General features: G+C 40.6%; 1 protein-coding gene across 6 annotated transcripts in view; it reads left to right on the top strand.

The window, feature by feature from the left end:
- Nucleotides 1-14,620, top strand: part of GAS7 (growth arrest specific 7) — a 111,172-nt gene extending 96,552 nt beyond the window's left edge. For all 6 annotated transcript variants that reach the window (XM_082774678.1, XM_082774681.1, XM_082774680.1 and 3 more), the window contains 3 exons: nt 2,614-2,693; nt 5,813-5,911; nt 6,642-14,620. In XM_082774678.1, coding sequence (XP_082630804.1) covers nt 2,614-2,693; nt 5,813-5,911; nt 6,642-6,755 — 293 coding nt within the window. In that variant the 3' untranslated portion in view covers nt 6,756-14,620. The remainder of the gene's footprint in view (nt 1-2,613; nt 2,694-5,812; nt 5,912-6,641) is intronic.
- Nucleotides 14,621-16,844: the final 2,224 nt, after the last annotated feature.

Genomic DNA, 16,844 nt, shown 5'->3' on the forward strand with positions numbered 1-16,844 from the left:
GCTCTCAGAGGGGCAGGCAAACTACAGGCTTCCTCTCCACACAGCATGTACAGGATATGGAGGTAGTGTGGCCCACTGTGTATCCTGAGTTCTTCTGAACTTCTGGCTGAAACATAGCACTGCTTATAGTTCAAGCTAAGTATAATCTTAACTTTTAAACTTACTGTTAATTTTTCATGGCTCAGTGCCATTTATGACTGCAATGAAAGAGAACTAGGTGGTACCAGCCTCTGTTCTCTCAAAGAAAGGATCTTAGCCTTTTCTGATTCATATGCAGCTCAAGTTCTGGAGGTTTGTCTTCCAAGTGGTGTCTACACATGGTTCTTGTTTCTCTAATGGGACAAGCCTTTTCAGTCTTTGCTACTATCTTCATAGATTTTTCTTCTCTGTAGAAGTTCTTCAGGTAACTATTGCATACACCACAAGTACTGGCAAGATTAAGGCCCATATGACCAATCCTATTTACAGTTGTTTGGGGGACAGCATTTGATTTTTTCACTTGTCTGAAGTTCGTGCCAAAGGTAGTAACAGATTTTTGCTCAACTGAGGATGTTTCTACCTTAAATTGTAGTTCCTTCCTTGGTTATTCCCTAAGTCACAGTCACCCACAGCGATGTGGGTGCCTGTTACACTGCCTTTTTCATTGAAAGTGAACTTTTTGTCTATTTTTCCTGTTACTCAGTGATTAAAATGATTTAAGGAATACTGAGAATATTGTAGCATGTGTTATACTGTAGTGAAGACGAAACTACTCGATGTGATTTGTGCATGTGTTTTATAGAGTCAAATCACTTTCATGGAATCCATGTGCATCCCGGTTCGTGCCTTTGATAAAAATATGTTTTAACTAGGGCGTCTGTGGTTCATCCTTTCATAGGTCTATCTCTTGGTAGAATGGTCCTTAACAGTTTTAAGACTCTAAGGCTTCTCTTGGCTTGTCTGGGTTCTGAGGACACTGATGAGAGTCATTTGCAGTTCAACTGTGTGTGTAGGCAGCCATCTGAGGAGAAACAAATGCTGTGTTAGTAACAGGAGACTCCTTGATAAATGTTCTTTTTCTGTCTCTCTGCAAATTCACAACCACTCTGTTCACTTGGGTCTTCAGAAATTGTAATAGTTATTTACCAAACAAGTAAAGGAGAGATGAACATCAGGAGGGAGTAACCAAGAGTTTGGGCTTGAGTTCCCCCATCACTCTCCCAGACCGTGCCACTGTTACAGTGTGTAACAGTGTAAGGAAGGGGGAGGATTGGCCTTATCCCCGCAGTTATTGCTACCCAGCAGCCTTTCTGGGGTGCTTGGGATGTACATGTATGCAGCAGCAGCATTAATGATCTAGCTTTGAAATTAGACCCGCTGCACTAGGACTAGAGACTTCTAGATACTACTTCAAACCACACCCTTTCTATAATTGCACCACTTATTAAGTGATATTGCTTTTTCCATGTCATATGTTCTATGACTTTCATGTTTCTGGCTGTATAGTGACTCAGATTCATGCAGGTGGGTGGAGAATATCTGGAGTCTGATACCTAGAGAATCTTCTGGAGTGTGGGAGCTGCTAGGTCACAGTTTTCATGTCAGCCTAGGCATCCCCTGTCTGGGCAGATAAGTATATTGCCAAACTTCGAGCCCTGAATCCTATGTGGCTGGTTTGTTCATTTGTTTTTATAGACTTTGGTTGCCACACCAACTTTTAAGTCCATAAGGCTCAAATTTTCAGATGCATTTACTTCTTTGACACTTTTCTGGTCTACGTAGTTCTGTTCTTAAAGCTCAGTTCTTCCCTGGTTTCTGTATAAAAATCTTTTTATTCCTAAAAGAACTGTATGAATTTGAACTGTGGACCAAGACAACGATTAGTGGAGGAATAACTGAGCCTCATTTAAAGAAGAAAGAGAATACACTAGTCAGAAAATGGTAATCTCAAACATGCCACCCACTTTACCTTCTTTGTCAGAGCAGAGCTCTACAGTGGAGAAAATTTCAAGTAACACAATAAGGTGTGATTATTGACCTGAACAAGAGAGGAAGCCAGAGCCAGACTGCAATTATGCATCTTCAGAAGAAGAATATGAGAGCGTGTAGCTCAGTTGAGGTTGCTGCAAAAAAGCTTCCCTTGATCTCAGAAAGCTTGAGCCTGATGCTTCTCTCCTGTTTTAAACCTGTTTTAGAATGCAGTCTGAACTACAGAGTTGCTATCCTGCAGCAGCTCCCTAACTCAATATTATGATTTCCCATTTTAATTTTTTTTTTTATATATATAACTTTCTATTACCGGCTTTAATTTAACTGAAGTAACTATCTTTCATAGTTCTGGTCATTATATAAAATATTACTTAGTGTTCATATTTTCATTTTAAAATCTTCTCTTTCTCCTTCATGGTTTCTCACCCCAATCACCTGATCTTTAAACAGACATCAATTACGTAAGTTTTGTTCAAATTGTTTTTATTGTGCTTAACAAATACCAACTAACAATTGTGTTCAGCTCTGCCAGGACTGACCTTCAAAACATTTTGATCTGTATACAATACATGAACTACAACTTTCTTTTAAGCTTCATAATACTGGCTAGAGAGGACTAAAGTGCTGCTGTCGTGAACTTTTCAGGAGATGATCTGATGCGTTGTGTGGATCTTTATAACCAAGCACAGTCCAAGTGGTTTGAGGAAATGGTGACCACCACTCTGGTATGTAACTCTGTGTAGCATCTTAAGTTTATATAGCATTGCAAAGTTGTAATAGCTTTTAATAACTTGCAACATTGATTACTTAGCTAGTTACAGGGAATAGCATTGTGAGAATTAGGTGATAAATCTCCTGTGGTATCTTGTGTTCTCAGTTCTAAGAAAAACATGTCATTTGGGTAAGGGAGAATAAATTGTTTCATTGCAGAAGACTCTAAACCAGTTCAGAGCTGCTTATGGGTAGGAATGCTGGAATTGTCCGCAGGAAGGATGAAGTAATGAGCAAGGAATAAATGGAAAGACACACATTAAATCACTGAATCCATTTATAAATTAATGAATTTTTGTTTCTATGGTTTCAAAGTTTCTTCACAAGTATTGCTGGCTCAGTAGAGATATCGTTTAATTTCTTACTTTTCTTATTCTCTGATGCTAACACAGCTCACAGTATTCACCCTAAGGGCATATGCCTTCAGGGTTAGTCACTAGCACACAAAGATGCTCTTCTAGCTTTGATGTGCTGTATTCCTTGAAATACGGATACATTGGCTTTAGGGCTCCTCCCTCATGCCATTCCTTAGAGCCCTTCTGAATGACAGCCAGTTACTTTCAAAAGTGGGAAATAAAAATATCTTCTGTGGGTATTTTCCTCACTGGACAAACACAAAACTTCAAACTCCTCCTAATAAGAAGCAGAGTCAATTGCTCAGCATTTAGAAGTGTGTCAGTACAATATTTAATGTGCACTAAATAAATAAAGGCAGATGGGGCATGGAAATCCAGGAGGCAGATATATTCTCAAAAGCAGAACAAGAGAGGAAAAGTTGGCAGTTCCCGTATGTAAGGGATCTGATCCTCCTCTTATCTGCACTGGTGTTTTCTCACTGATAAGTGCCAGAGGTGTGGCCATATGTAAGTTGCATATTTGTTTCAGGGGAATCAGTACAACTCAAGTGCTTTTGTCATAGTCTGTAGCCTGCACAGTAGGTTGGTTTGTTGTGAAATGGAAGCTGAGAAACATTTGAATATATGTCTCAGTATAAACGATGTAAGATCTAAATTCAAAAACAATCTGCATCCGATCCGTTCATACACAACACAAAATCAAGAGAGTCAGAGTTTGAAGATTTGTGTTTCCTTGTGTGCCTTCTTTCAGGAAGTTTGTGTTACACATACAATGCACATTCTTTGTGTCACATGCTCATCAGCATTAGGACAAGGGGTTCTGTTTCTTGGTCCCACATACATGTGCCCTAAGTAAGGGAGTCTGAGTTCAAACTGGCCCACTTTTTTCCATAAGCTCAGTACATCAGCCAGCAACAGCAATAGATCAGTTTTTCAGTCCTGTGCATACCATGAGCTTCTTTGCTCTTCTTATTCCCCAGGCAGATAGTGAGCCATCTGAGATTTTTGTGCTATAATCAGGGATTTGTTTCCCACAAGACATCTAATAAATAGCAGTAAGCACAGTGAAGGCAATGAAGCAGCCTGCCTGCTTCTATATGCTGAGGTTGCACTCACCATGGTGCCCAAAAAGCAGACATCAGAAATGCTCTCTGAATGCAGTTTTGGTGTAAAGATTTACCCCACTGATGTCCCTGTGGATGCAGAACTTTCTAGTAATACATCAGAGGGGAGTGTTAAGCCCATTTCAGTTTGTATCCTTACAGATAAACTTCTGTGGCATGCTGGTTCTATTACTCCCACTCAGATGGCCAAGGAAAGGACTAAATGCAGATTTTGACACACAGAACAGTATAAGAATCCAGGAGGCATACTGCCCTCCCTAGTCCTAGCTGTCCTTCAGAGCAGAGGGAGGCAGAAAAAAAAATCAACAGGAAAGTTAGAAATCACCTGTCTTTTCAACTAAAGCATTGCTGGGCTTACAAGAGCAAGTGCTAGGTCCTGCACCAGAGACAGGGCAACCCTGGCTATACATACAGACTGGGCGACGAGACGCTGGAGAGCAGCCCCACCAAGAGGGATCTGGGGGTTGTGGTTGACAGCAAGTTGAATATGAGCCAGCAGTGTGCCCTGGCAGCCAGCAGAGCCAACCATATCCTGGGGTGCATCAAGCACAGCATCGCTAGTCGGTCGAGGGAAGTGATTGTCCCGCTCTGCTCTGTGCTGGTGCAGCCTCACCTCGAGTACTGTGTGCAGTTCTGGGTACCACAGTACAGAAAGGATGTAAAACTGTTGGAGAGTGTCCAGAGGAGGGTGACTAAGATGGTGAAGGGCCTAGAGGGGAGGGGATGTATGAGGAGCAACTGAGGTCACTTGGCGTGTTCAGCCTGGAGATGAGAAGGCTGAGGGGAGACCTCATCGTGGTCTACAACTTCCTCACGAGGAGGAGTGGAGGGGCAGGTGACGATCTTTTCTCCTTAATAACCAGTGATAGGACTGGTGGGAATGGTGTCAAGCTGAGGCAGGGGAGGTTTAGGCTAGACATCAGGAAGAGGTTCTTCACCAAGAGGGTTGTTGCACACTGGAACAGGCTCCCCAGTGAAGTAGTCACTGCACCAAGCCCATCTGAATTTAAGAAGCATTTGGACTGTGCACTTAATCACATGGTCTAAACTTTTGGGTAGACCTGTGTGGTGCCAGGAGTTGGACCCATCCTTATAGGTTCCTTCCAACTCAGGGTATTCTATGATTCTTGCTGTCAGCTGGGCAAGGTGGAGATTTGTCCTAACTCATCGTCTAGTGAACAGATAACACTGCTATCAGGTGTCTGGTTAGAAAGAAGATAGGCCCTCTGAGTCACATACCTTGACACAGTCTCCTGGTTCGCCAAGGAATCACCAAATCGTAACTTCAACAAACATGCAAAGCTTCTTGCAGGAAACAGATTCCCTCTTGGCTTGCAGTATCCCTGAAAACAGTACAATGCAAGGTTTTACACTTCTTTTCTGTCCTTTGGCTAAGGCCAAAGTGACTTCTGTTGCTTGCTGACTCTTCTTTGCAATTCAGGGGGAACCTCAGAATTCAGTTCCCAAGCATGACCCTGGGGCTGTATTGCACTGACTGGCAACCTTTTGTATGTCATCATTTGGGAGGATGGGCCTTCCAGATCAGCTTCCAAGAAAAATGTGGACTTGATTTTTTTTTTTTTTCCTCTTCAGGAGCTTGAGAGACTAGAAGTTGAAAGGGTGGAGATGATTCGGCAGCACCTTTGTCAGTATACACAGCTGCGGCACGAGACAGACATGTTCAACCAAAGTGTAAGTCTGCTTTCTGTTTAACCCTTTTGGTCTTTACAGCATTTCATCTGAGCTGAATGGTCCCTATCCTGATCTGACTAACTTGATACCAAAAGGAGATGTGGAAGTAGCGTATGTTGTCAGATTAAGTTTGAAGCAGTACTATAGTGCAAACCTCTAGTCCTGTTCCTCCAAGACTTCCTGATCCTGCTTACATGTCATTACTACTGGATCACAGCGTTTAGCTGGGGTATTGAATTTCATTTGACCAGCAAGAGCTGTTACCAGCTCTCCCAGCAACATATGCTATACCTCAAGGTCGTTTTGTTTTTTTTTTTTTCATTGAAAGATGGTAAATAGACGGTTTCACTGTTGGGAGAGGGAGTATATTTTTCTTTTTAAAAAGGTCTAGTTTTCAAATATTTAAATACAGAGAATGTATGTTTACCTGCACTACATGGTTGTGTTTGTTTTAAGGTATATCTTGCAGATCTAGATTCAAGAGTCTGACTGGATGGTGCCTGGTGTAGGAAGCTTGTCTCTGCCTGACACTGCAAGCCTGCCTCTTTTCTGCTTCATTTTACAAGGCTTCCCATTCTGGCTGTTGGCCCCTGGCCTCAAGTACATGCAGTACTTAGTTGTCAGCAAATGCCACGCAGGCATGCCCAAAGCAGTTCTGCACTTCAGAGCAATGACTGTATCCACTTGAAATGTACCATTGACATTTTGATTCTTGTTCTGTTTATTTCAGACAGTAGAGCTCGTGGATCAGTTGCTTCGGAAAGTGGATCCTGCCAAAGACAGGGAATTGTGGGTAAAAGAACACAAAACTGGAGATATCCGACCTGTGGACATGGAAATATAGACTGTTCTTATAGTTGTATGTGATGAATTAACCAGGGTAATGTTTTTTTTAGGGGTCAGAAGAGCATATGGAAAAGGTTGTTCCACTACCAGACACCTTGTAATTTATGCCTGTACTGGCTATCTCTGTTACTTTTAGTCATTAAAATGGTCTTCATTGTGCTAACTAAGCCTTAAACACCAAACATTCCAAGGTGAAGAAAACAGGTGTGCATTTCCCACCAAAGGTTCTCAATTGCACGCAGCTTCCAGAAGAAATCTGCTTTCTGGTACAGAGAGAACTGTGTTTTTAAGTGACTTTGTGCTATATCCCTTGCATGACTATCGTATATACTATGTTAGAACAACAATGCAGTGTCTCCTCTGGCCAGCAAGTAGGTAAATGAACATGATGTAGGAGGCAAGGAAGCCCTAATCATGAACCCCAGGTCTGTTACTGACTGCTTTCATGACCATAGGCAAGTCAATTAACTTTCTGGCTTCCCCATCTGTAAAACTTGCATATCTTGCAGCAATGTTGTGCAAATACATTTCATATAACAGTTTCCCACCATGGCCCTTTTCCCCCATATCTATAGAGAGGACTCTTGTTCTTCCTGTTTTATACTCCCTCTCAGGGATACATAAACCCATTATTGTCACTGTTTCTGTTCTAGGCCAATTGATAAAGTTGAAAGTGTTATTTACCAGGAAAGACTTTATTGTGCTATACCTACCTCATTAGCTCAATGACAGAAAGAAGTTATATACCAAGAAATAAATGAGATGCTCTAAATCTTCCCTGCATATGCAAGATGTTTTCTTATGGTATCTTTTGAAAGACAACTCTCTACTATTTTGTTTGGGATTCAAGTTTAAATTGCCCTCTGTTGGTTCCTTCAGTTGAATATCAGAGACTTAGCTATATTTAATTAACAAGCTCATGTAGCTAAATTATACTTATCTTTTTAGTTCCTGATTTTCAAAGGTACCATGTATCTGTGATTCTAGACTGCATTAAGTGTAGTTGTAGATGCCCAGCACTTCTGCATCATCATATATTGAAACACAGTTTTTTCCTTACCAAAAATTCAACACAGCTCTTGGCACAGTGGTTGGTAGTTTAGAGACTGTTTTTTAAAAGGTGTTCATTTTCTTCTTCCACTGTTATTTCTGACTGATTGATCAGTGTTGCTGTTAATATATTAGAGGGCCCAAAAGTGGAGGGGCAAGTGCTGATCTATTCTCCTTAATCACCAGTGATAGAACCTGCAGGAATGGTGTCAAGCTGAGGCAGGGGAGGTTTAGGCTAGACATCAGGAAGAGGTTCTTCATTGAGAGGGTTGTTGCACACTGGAACAGGCTCCCCAGTGAAGTAGTCACTGCACCAAGCCCATCTGAATTTAAGAAGCATTTGGACTGTGCACTTAATCACATGGTCTAAACTTTTGGGTAGACCTGTGTGGTGCCAGGAGTTGGACTTGATGATCCTTATGGGTCCCTTCCAACTTGGGATATTCTATGATTCTATTATTTCAGCTCCACTTGCTCTGTTTTGTTATTTTTTTGTTTTTTTTTTTTGTTTGTTTGTTTGTTTTTTGAAGCTGCCTGTGTTTTGAAGGCCTTCCCCTCCTGCATAGCTCCCTCTCTATGATTAAGCAATGTTGTCACATACGTACTTGTATCATGCTGCCAAGCTTCTGGTTCCCTGGTGATCTCCAGTTCAAGCAGAGCTTTTGAGTTCTGTCTGAGCTAGAGGGCTCTACGATCTCTGGTGGCTTTGAATCCCATGGGTGTCCTGACTCAGGTGCTAGAACAGGTGAGGTGTTCTGCAACTGTAATTTCAGCTACTGTACAGAATGCCTACATTTTATTCATTGTCTATACTAGTCTGCCTGTATATTCTAAGGTATATTCTTCTGGCACAGTTAACTCAATAGAAAGTCCTTGTAAGTCTTTCTCTGAGGTATTCTTTTAACTTTTTTCATAACAGAATTGATTCTGGATCTAATGCTGTTAGCTGATTTCTGTTTGAGTTAATGAGCTGAAAGTAATGAGTCATTTGCAACATTGGCCAAGTGCACTCTTCATCACTGGCAGGATTCCAGTTGCTTTCATAGAGCAAGATTCAAAAAGGCCTAATTCTCAGATTTCCAACCTGCTCCAGATTCACTCACATCTGTAACTCTTGTTTGCTGGTCACTTCTATATGTTGAACTTGTGTTGTAAGTCGTCAGTTTTTCTCTTGTAGGAAAGCTATTTCACTGGTAGGCTGCTCTCCATCATCTTTGAAAGGTCATGGAGAACAAGAGAGGTGTCTGAGGACTGGAAGAAAACCAATCATAGTATCATTAAGGTTGGAAAAGACATCTGAGATCATCTGGTGCAACCATCCCCCAACCACCAATATTATTCACTAGACCATGACCCTAAGTATAACATCCAGCCTTTCCTTAAACACCCTCAGGGATGGTGACTCTACCGCCTCCCTGGGCAACCCCTTCCAATGCCTGACCACTCTTCCTGACAAGAAATGTCTCCTAATTTCCAACCTGAACCTCCCCTAGCGCAACTTGATGCCATTCCCTCTTGTCCTGTCACTAGTTATCTGCAAGAAGAAACTGACCCCTAGCTCCCCTCAACTTCCTTTCAGGTAGTTGGAGAGAACAGGTTCTCCCTTAAGCCTCCTTTTCTCCAGACTAAACAGCCCCAGTTTCCTCAGCTGCTAATCATAGGACTTGTGTTGCATGCCCTTAACCAGCTTTGTTGCCCTTCTCTGGACATGCTCCAGGGCCTTGATGTCCTTCTTGTAGTGAGGGGCCCAAAACTGAACACTGTACTTGAGGTGCAGCCTCACCAGAGCAGGGTGCAGTGGGACGATTACCAGTGTGAGCTAAACTATTCATGATACAAGCCAGTATGTCATTGGCTTTCTTGGCCACCTGGGCACACTGCCTTATCACGTTCAGGTGAGCATCAACCAATGCCCCCAGGTACTTTTCCTCTGGAAGTTTTCCAGCCATTCTGCCCCAAGCAGTCAATGTCACTCCAGTCTTGAAGAAGGGCAAGAAGGAGGACACAGGAAACTACAGGCCAGTCAGCCTCACCTCCATCCTTGGAAAGGTGATGGAACAGATGTCATCTCCAAGCACATGGAGGCTAAGGAGGTCATCAGAAGTAGTTGGCATGGATTCACCAAGGGGCAATCATGCTTAACCAATCTGAAAGCCTTCTATGATGGAATGACTGGCTGGGTAGATGAGGAGTGAGTAGTGGATGTTGTCTACCTTGACTTCAACAAGGCTATCAACGCTGTCTCCCATAACATCCTCATAGGCAAGCTCAGGAACTGTGGGATGAATGAGTAGACAGTGAGGTGAATTAAGAACTGGCTGGATGGCAGAGCTCAGAGGGTTGTGATCAGCAGTACAGAGTCTACTTAGATGCCTGTAAGCTAGTAGTGTTCCCCCAGGGTCTGTACTGGGTCCAGTCTTGCTGGATTTGTTCATCAGTGACCTGGATGACGGAATAGAATGCACCCTCAGGAAGATTAGTGATGACATAAAACTGAGAGGAGGAGCTGATATACCAGAGGGCTGTGCTGCCATTCAGAGGGACCTGGACAGGCTGGAGAGTTGCATTGTTGGGAACCTCATGAAGTTCAACAGGGGGGCTGTTAAACTAACAGATGAAGTGATCTCTGGAGGTCCCTTTCAACCTCAGCCATTCCGTAAATACTTGATACTGAGATCTTTAGAGATGCCTTTAATTTTTATTTTATTTTTTTTTAATGTTAAAAGATCATAAGAGCATTGAAAGACATACAGAAATCCTTCTTATATTTTTCTTATGTTCTTGGAACTCTTTTTTTCCTCTACAGTCCTACTTGAGCTGCTGTGGGGTAGCTGTATTTCTTCCATATTTCACAGTAACAGTATATATTGAAATCATTAGTTCTTTCATGCGTAGCAGGTGATGTGCAAACTTGTTCTCTGTTTCTCTTTAAATGTTATGTATCTTCAGTTTCTTGTTGCAGAATTAACTGCTTTTTGTTAATTTTGCAACCCCATAGAATCATATGATGCAATGCAAGCCAGCATAGCTGTTTTGGGACAGTCATCTGCCTGCAAGTCACTTTATTTTCTTATATTTTATTTTCTGAACAGGAATTTTCTTTAAAGCATTCACAGGAAGCTTTTACATGGTGGTAGCAGTCATAATTACTCATACATTCTCAGAACATCTTTAAACTTGTACCTTTTTTTACATCATTCTTTAAATGTTTGCTGGAAGTGAGCCTCCGTAGTCCTTATGCAGAAATGTACACTCTTTTACCTTGCTCTTTGGAAGTGTTTAGCTGGCAGAGGTTTCTAGGAAGTCAGCAGGGCACACAGAGGTGATACCAGAGACTTTGAAAATAAGGGTATTGAATAGAAATTCACAAGCTTCCTTTTTTTTTTTTTTTTTTCTCCTCAGTCTCTCAATGAGGTAAACATTAAGAAATGAGAATCTCAAATACTTAATGTATGAGACCTAGCTGCTCTATGCAGTTCCCAACAGCTCTGTGTGTAATAAGCTATTGTAGGAGCATGGCTCTAGAGCTTACCGCTCTCCTGTTGCTGCTCTAACGATTCTATTCCCAAAATAAGTGATAAAGTGGCTCTGACCATCTGTTTGTTTTATCACAGAGAGAGAGAGCATTGCTTATCCAGGTGGGTCCTTCACTATGAAGCACCTTAGAAATCCAAACCAGCACTTTGAAGGAGCCCCTGATGTGGCTTCTTGGTGTGATCAACTGATTGCTTCATTCTGAATAGAAAAAATATTTGCTATTTTGTAATAGCCAGTGTGCTGTCTTGCACTAGTGCAGCCTGCTGGGCCTATTCCTAGAGATGGGAGTCAAGCCTTTGATGTCCTGGAAGCAGTCCTGGTCACTCTTACATTTCCACTTTGCAAGAACAATGTCTTTTTTCCTGATCACTGAACCTTATGTAAAGTCTGTAGATGTTTTGCTATCCAGCACATGTTCAAACAGAAGAATCAGGTCCCAGACTTAGTGGTTTCTGAAGCATTGCTGTGAATAATTCTTCCTGTATGGGCATTCCCCCCGTACAATATTCAGGAGCAGCTGACTGGTATCCTTCTGTGCATGGTGGAGGCATCTGACGTTTTACGGAGGAACCTGTAGGTCCCTCTTAACCAGGTGAGCGATAGTCACAGGCAGATTCAAAGTAAAATGTGTACACATAAGATAGTAAAATATTTAATTGCCCCAATGAAATCTGAGCTTGATGCTAGGCAGTCATCACCCTCAGAACCCTGATGGTTCCAGTAGAAGGCTCATACTGACTTTTGCTTAGCATATGAAAATCAGTAACGAAATGTTGCCTTGTATCTCTTCCTTGATACAGGGCTCTCTGACTAGCATATGATTGTACAAGCAGCAGACTGATATGTGGCAATACCACACTGATGACTGCAGAATGTTTTTTGGATTTGACAGTAGTATGATGTCCTGTGCCACGGCACTGAACTGGCTGTAAGTCAGGCAGAAATGTGTCAAGCCTGGTTTGCAGGTATTCTCCAGGAGCTTGGAGAACAGTCTTTCTTTTACATAATTATGATGTCATCTTTCACATCAGCAAGTCCTTGTCTTCCTGAGAAGAACTGTTGTATAAATATTATTCGTTACATTGTCTCATAGTAGATCTTATGTAAGAGAGCATCTGTCAATTTTAATTTCTTCAACTTCATTGTTACTACATCCACTCCTTCATTACTGATATACACCAGTTTTCAAGATCTTCTTTGATTTTGAATGTTCATAGAACATTTCTTTTGCTTTTATGTGCTGACCAAACTTCACGTTTCTGGATATTTTCCAAGGCTGGTAAGTGCTTGCTTTTTGGAGATGTTGTTTTGGGTTTTGTTTCGGAGTTCTCTAAACAGCCACTAGGATTGGAAGTGCAATGACTCCTTTTTGTGCAAGTCACAGTTTATTTTTTCTCCCTGGAGATTTTTTTTTGAAGGGACCTACACATAGCACAATTTAACTTAAATTTCTAATCCCATGTGTTCTCAAAGCAGAAACCTTTTGTGCCTAATGAAATATCTGATTCTAGCAATTGTACATGGACAAAATCTTTTAGAGACCAATAAAATTTGTCTTACAATAATAGCATTCTAATTACATAAAAATATATATAAATTTGAAACACTCAAATTTAACTCCCTCAACTTACATTAAGTTGAACTGTTTCAGGTGTACTGTAAGAGACAAACTCAGTGGATATTAAGAACAAATGTTTTTCAGCTGCTATATTCAGGTTCAGTGAGTGGACGAGACTATAGTTTTGAATATATATAGTCTTTCAGAGCTACTGATTTCATAAATAACTGAATAATGGCTTGTATCACAACCCTACTAAAATTCAACTAGTTGTTCCTCTTGAAGTGCCTCTTTAAATTATACATGCTACAACCATATAAAATACACAGATTGACCCTAAAAATTTTCAGAACTTAGGAGCAGCCAGTATGTACAGATCTGTGCAGGAATTTCAACCCTTCCTCCTTGTTCTGGACTGTGCACTCTTTTAGGGCATTCACATTTACATATTCCTGCCTTTATATCACTGATCATTTACAGTCTAACACAGGCATCATAAAATCATAGTGCTGAAAATGGAGAAGAAAATGTTAGCCATGTTAGACTTAACTGCATTGAAAGACAGTTTTAACTTAATCTTCTGACACAATGGTATAATGGTTTCAGTATAGGGGTCTCAGTAGGGAATAAGCAGGGAATTCTGCATAAAGTATAGTTTACTCAAGTAGCATTTGGGGCTTAAGTAATGCTATTTTTTAAAAACAAACCTTGACTCTTCTTTAAAGCAGTTGCTTGGAACATTTTTTCTGGTACTGGAAGTCCAAAGCTGAACAGCGATTTCAGGGATCTCACATCTGCATGATGTGACAGTCTTAGTCATTTGAATTTGGGAATGCTTGACCTGAAATCCCTTGTTCCTTTGGAAGTGTTTTGATGGGATGACTGAGATTTTCAAAACAACATAAGGAATTTTGATACCCATTTACCACTCTGTTACTACAGTATGACAAAATCTCTCTTAGGGACAGAAACCTCTATTCATTAAAATGAAATTTAAAAACAAACAAAAAACAAAACACAAACAAACAAACAGGTTCTATTATTGGGCAAATGTTTTCTTCTCTTTAATTTCCATTCTTCCAGCAGCCCAAGACAGTGAAAAATCTAACAAACGGGTTTGCAGACATTCTGGCAGCAAGGATTCAAGGGTAGGCCAGATTACCAGTCATACAGTAAAACAGAGTTTTCTGCTAAAATATGGTTGCTTGTTTGGTCCTTTTTGTGTAATTTGCTAAATACATTCTAAAATTTTAGAAAAGATGTCTCTCGCCACTACTAATTTCTTTTTAAAGATGTTTAACCAGAGTTTTGTAACGTTCCATAAATTTTGGCTGACTAGACCTCTTAAAATAGTTTATGGATCATGCAGTCTCTGTCTGGGTAATCAGTAAATCTTGCATCATTGTGCAAATTATAGGATGAGGTTTGTTCCATAAAGGTACATGAAAGAATCACCAACCTGAAGAAGTTCAATGCAGAAAGCAATTAAGGGGCAGATCTTCAGCTTGGGTAAACTGGCAGAGTTTGGTGGAAGCTACTTTATGTTAGTATGGATCTTGTCCTTCGATATCGAAGGCATTTCCACTACATAATGTTTGTCTTACTGTAAAACTATTTCATATGGTTAAACTGTATTTTCCTATATTGTTCTGCAAGTTTATATGCACCACAGTGCTCATCTCATCTCCTGTAAAATAAACTGTACAGAGACACATTGAGCATGGAATTGTATATACCAGACTGTTTTTTCTTCTACCAAAGTCACACGCCTTTTGAATACAATATCATCAAAGTACACCTGGGGTGTCATATGCACATTTACTGCTTTGTTGATGCTAGTGTAACATAGCTATAATTTGCAATCACATCAATCAGGTGTAATGTACTTTACATAGAAGGGGTTAGGGTTACATAAAGAGACAAAAACCCCCATATCCTTTTCAGACCTTTGCATGATATTCAGATGAGTACAATTGTTAAAATTTCATTTTTATATAGAAAACTATTTAAAAAGCAGTAGTTAAGTGGGTTTGATTCATGAACAGGCATGAAAGCAGCTGCCATTAAATGGGTGTGGTTTAAGTGCTCCGTCAGTGTTCTACACAGTCCTTTACCTGCAAGTCCCATGTTTACCTTGAAGTTTAGATGAAGAGAAAGCACTGTTGCAAAATGTTCTTAATAAATTGTTCTACTTTGAATGGTTGAGTTAACATGCATGCCGGCAGGTCTTCTAGCAAAGTCAAAGTTAGCCTTACCAAAATTCTGTGTAGTCCAACAACTGTCTCCAAAGTGGGATACTGCTGGAGAAGCAGAGCACAGAACAAGCATGTGTCGCAGTTCTGCAGAACATGAGCTCACTCTCCCAGCAGCATGTGATACACTGACTTTGAAGGTAAAGGCATTATCCACACATCTCATAATCCTCACTGGAGCTTCTTCCTAAGAATTTTTCCAGTTTTGATCTCATGTAAAAATTCATTTTCTTCACCCACCTGCAGAATAGTCCTATACTTGCATGATGTGTTTTTAAAGATAAAGGAATACAGGAGTTGCTAGTAAAGGAAATTCCTAATACATTGATGTGGTAAGTAGTTGCAGAACTGTGCTTACTCTTCACAGGAAAGGAGTAAGACACTGCAAAAGTTCTAGGTTGAAGCTTGGTTTTCAAAGCTGTACATTTGCACTTTGCCCAAAGTAGTCTAAATCTGCTAAAAAAAATATCTCAGAATGCTGTTTCAGATGTTGGTGCATGGTGTAGACCATCTTGGGGAATGCTTAGCAATTCTTAACATACTGTGGTACACTTCATTGCACCTTATCAGCAAACAGCATTTTCAAGTGTGGAGGACAATACAACTCTGAAACTGCAGATGAGGAGATACTTTACAACTCGTGACATTTGCTATGCTGGTGGGGTGGCTCTTAACTGTTATAGTCAAGGACCAGAGTGGATGATTGGGCTGTCAACCTCACAGTCTATGACATTTGGATATAAGGGCAGAAGATTTTACTTCATTTTGCACACAAACACCCGTGCTAGTCTTTTGCAAACAATAATTACTCAAAAAATTACTCAAAATAATTACTCAAAAAAAAAAAATAATTACTTAAAAAAAGCTTGGATCTCACAGTACAAGTAAGCTTTTGACCCTCTCACATTCCTCAGAAATAGAAAAAAAGGTGGAAGGGTATCAGTGAAGTGATTTGATTTCAGGTTTCTTTCATGACTAATAAGTAGACATGCTTTATTCCTCAAGCCCTTACCTAATGCTTCTGACATTCCTGTTACTTATAAATAAAATCCTGTCAATTCTATCTGCATCTCCTGATGTTTCCTAATCAGCAACTTGATTTGGAAATCTCTGGATAAGTCCTTACAAGTTAAAAATATTAAATGGACATTGGAAGTGATTTGAATCAGGTCCAATTTGTTCTAGGTGCTGTTCTTCACCACCTTCATTATTTTTGTGCAAGGTTCCTTCACAAAGGAACTGCCTTCAGGGGTGGAATAAATTAGTCTTGTTGAAGGTAGAATTTTGGAGCAATTCAATTATTAAGTGACCTGAGAACAGAATGCTTCCTGTGTTGCTGTTTTTGGACATGTACCACAGGCAGGATGCATAAAGCCCATTTGCAAGTCTCTTCAAAGGAAGATTCTGATCTAATGGTCCTACTGACAGATCTAATGGGAGCCCTGCTAGTCAAAGAAAAATGCTTTAATCAGAATAGATTTTGTTCTGACAATCCCAAAAACTGCAGGGAATGCAAATTGCACTGTGCCAAATAGCACCTGGCAGGCTGTGAGCAGAAGTCTAGCCTGTAGGAGATCATTTCTTAACCTGGCTGTGTATAGACCAGTTGGAGGAGGTTTGGGGGAGTTCCCCAATGATGTGCTTCCAGTGGCCTGCTGCCACAGAGACATCTGAACTAAGAGATCATATT

The sequence above is a fragment of the Aythya marila genome (assembly GCF_965140915.1).
Source record: "Aythya marila genome assembly, chromosome: 18".
NCBI lineage: Eukaryota > Metazoa > Chordata > Aves > Anseriformes > Anatidae > Aythya > Aythya marila.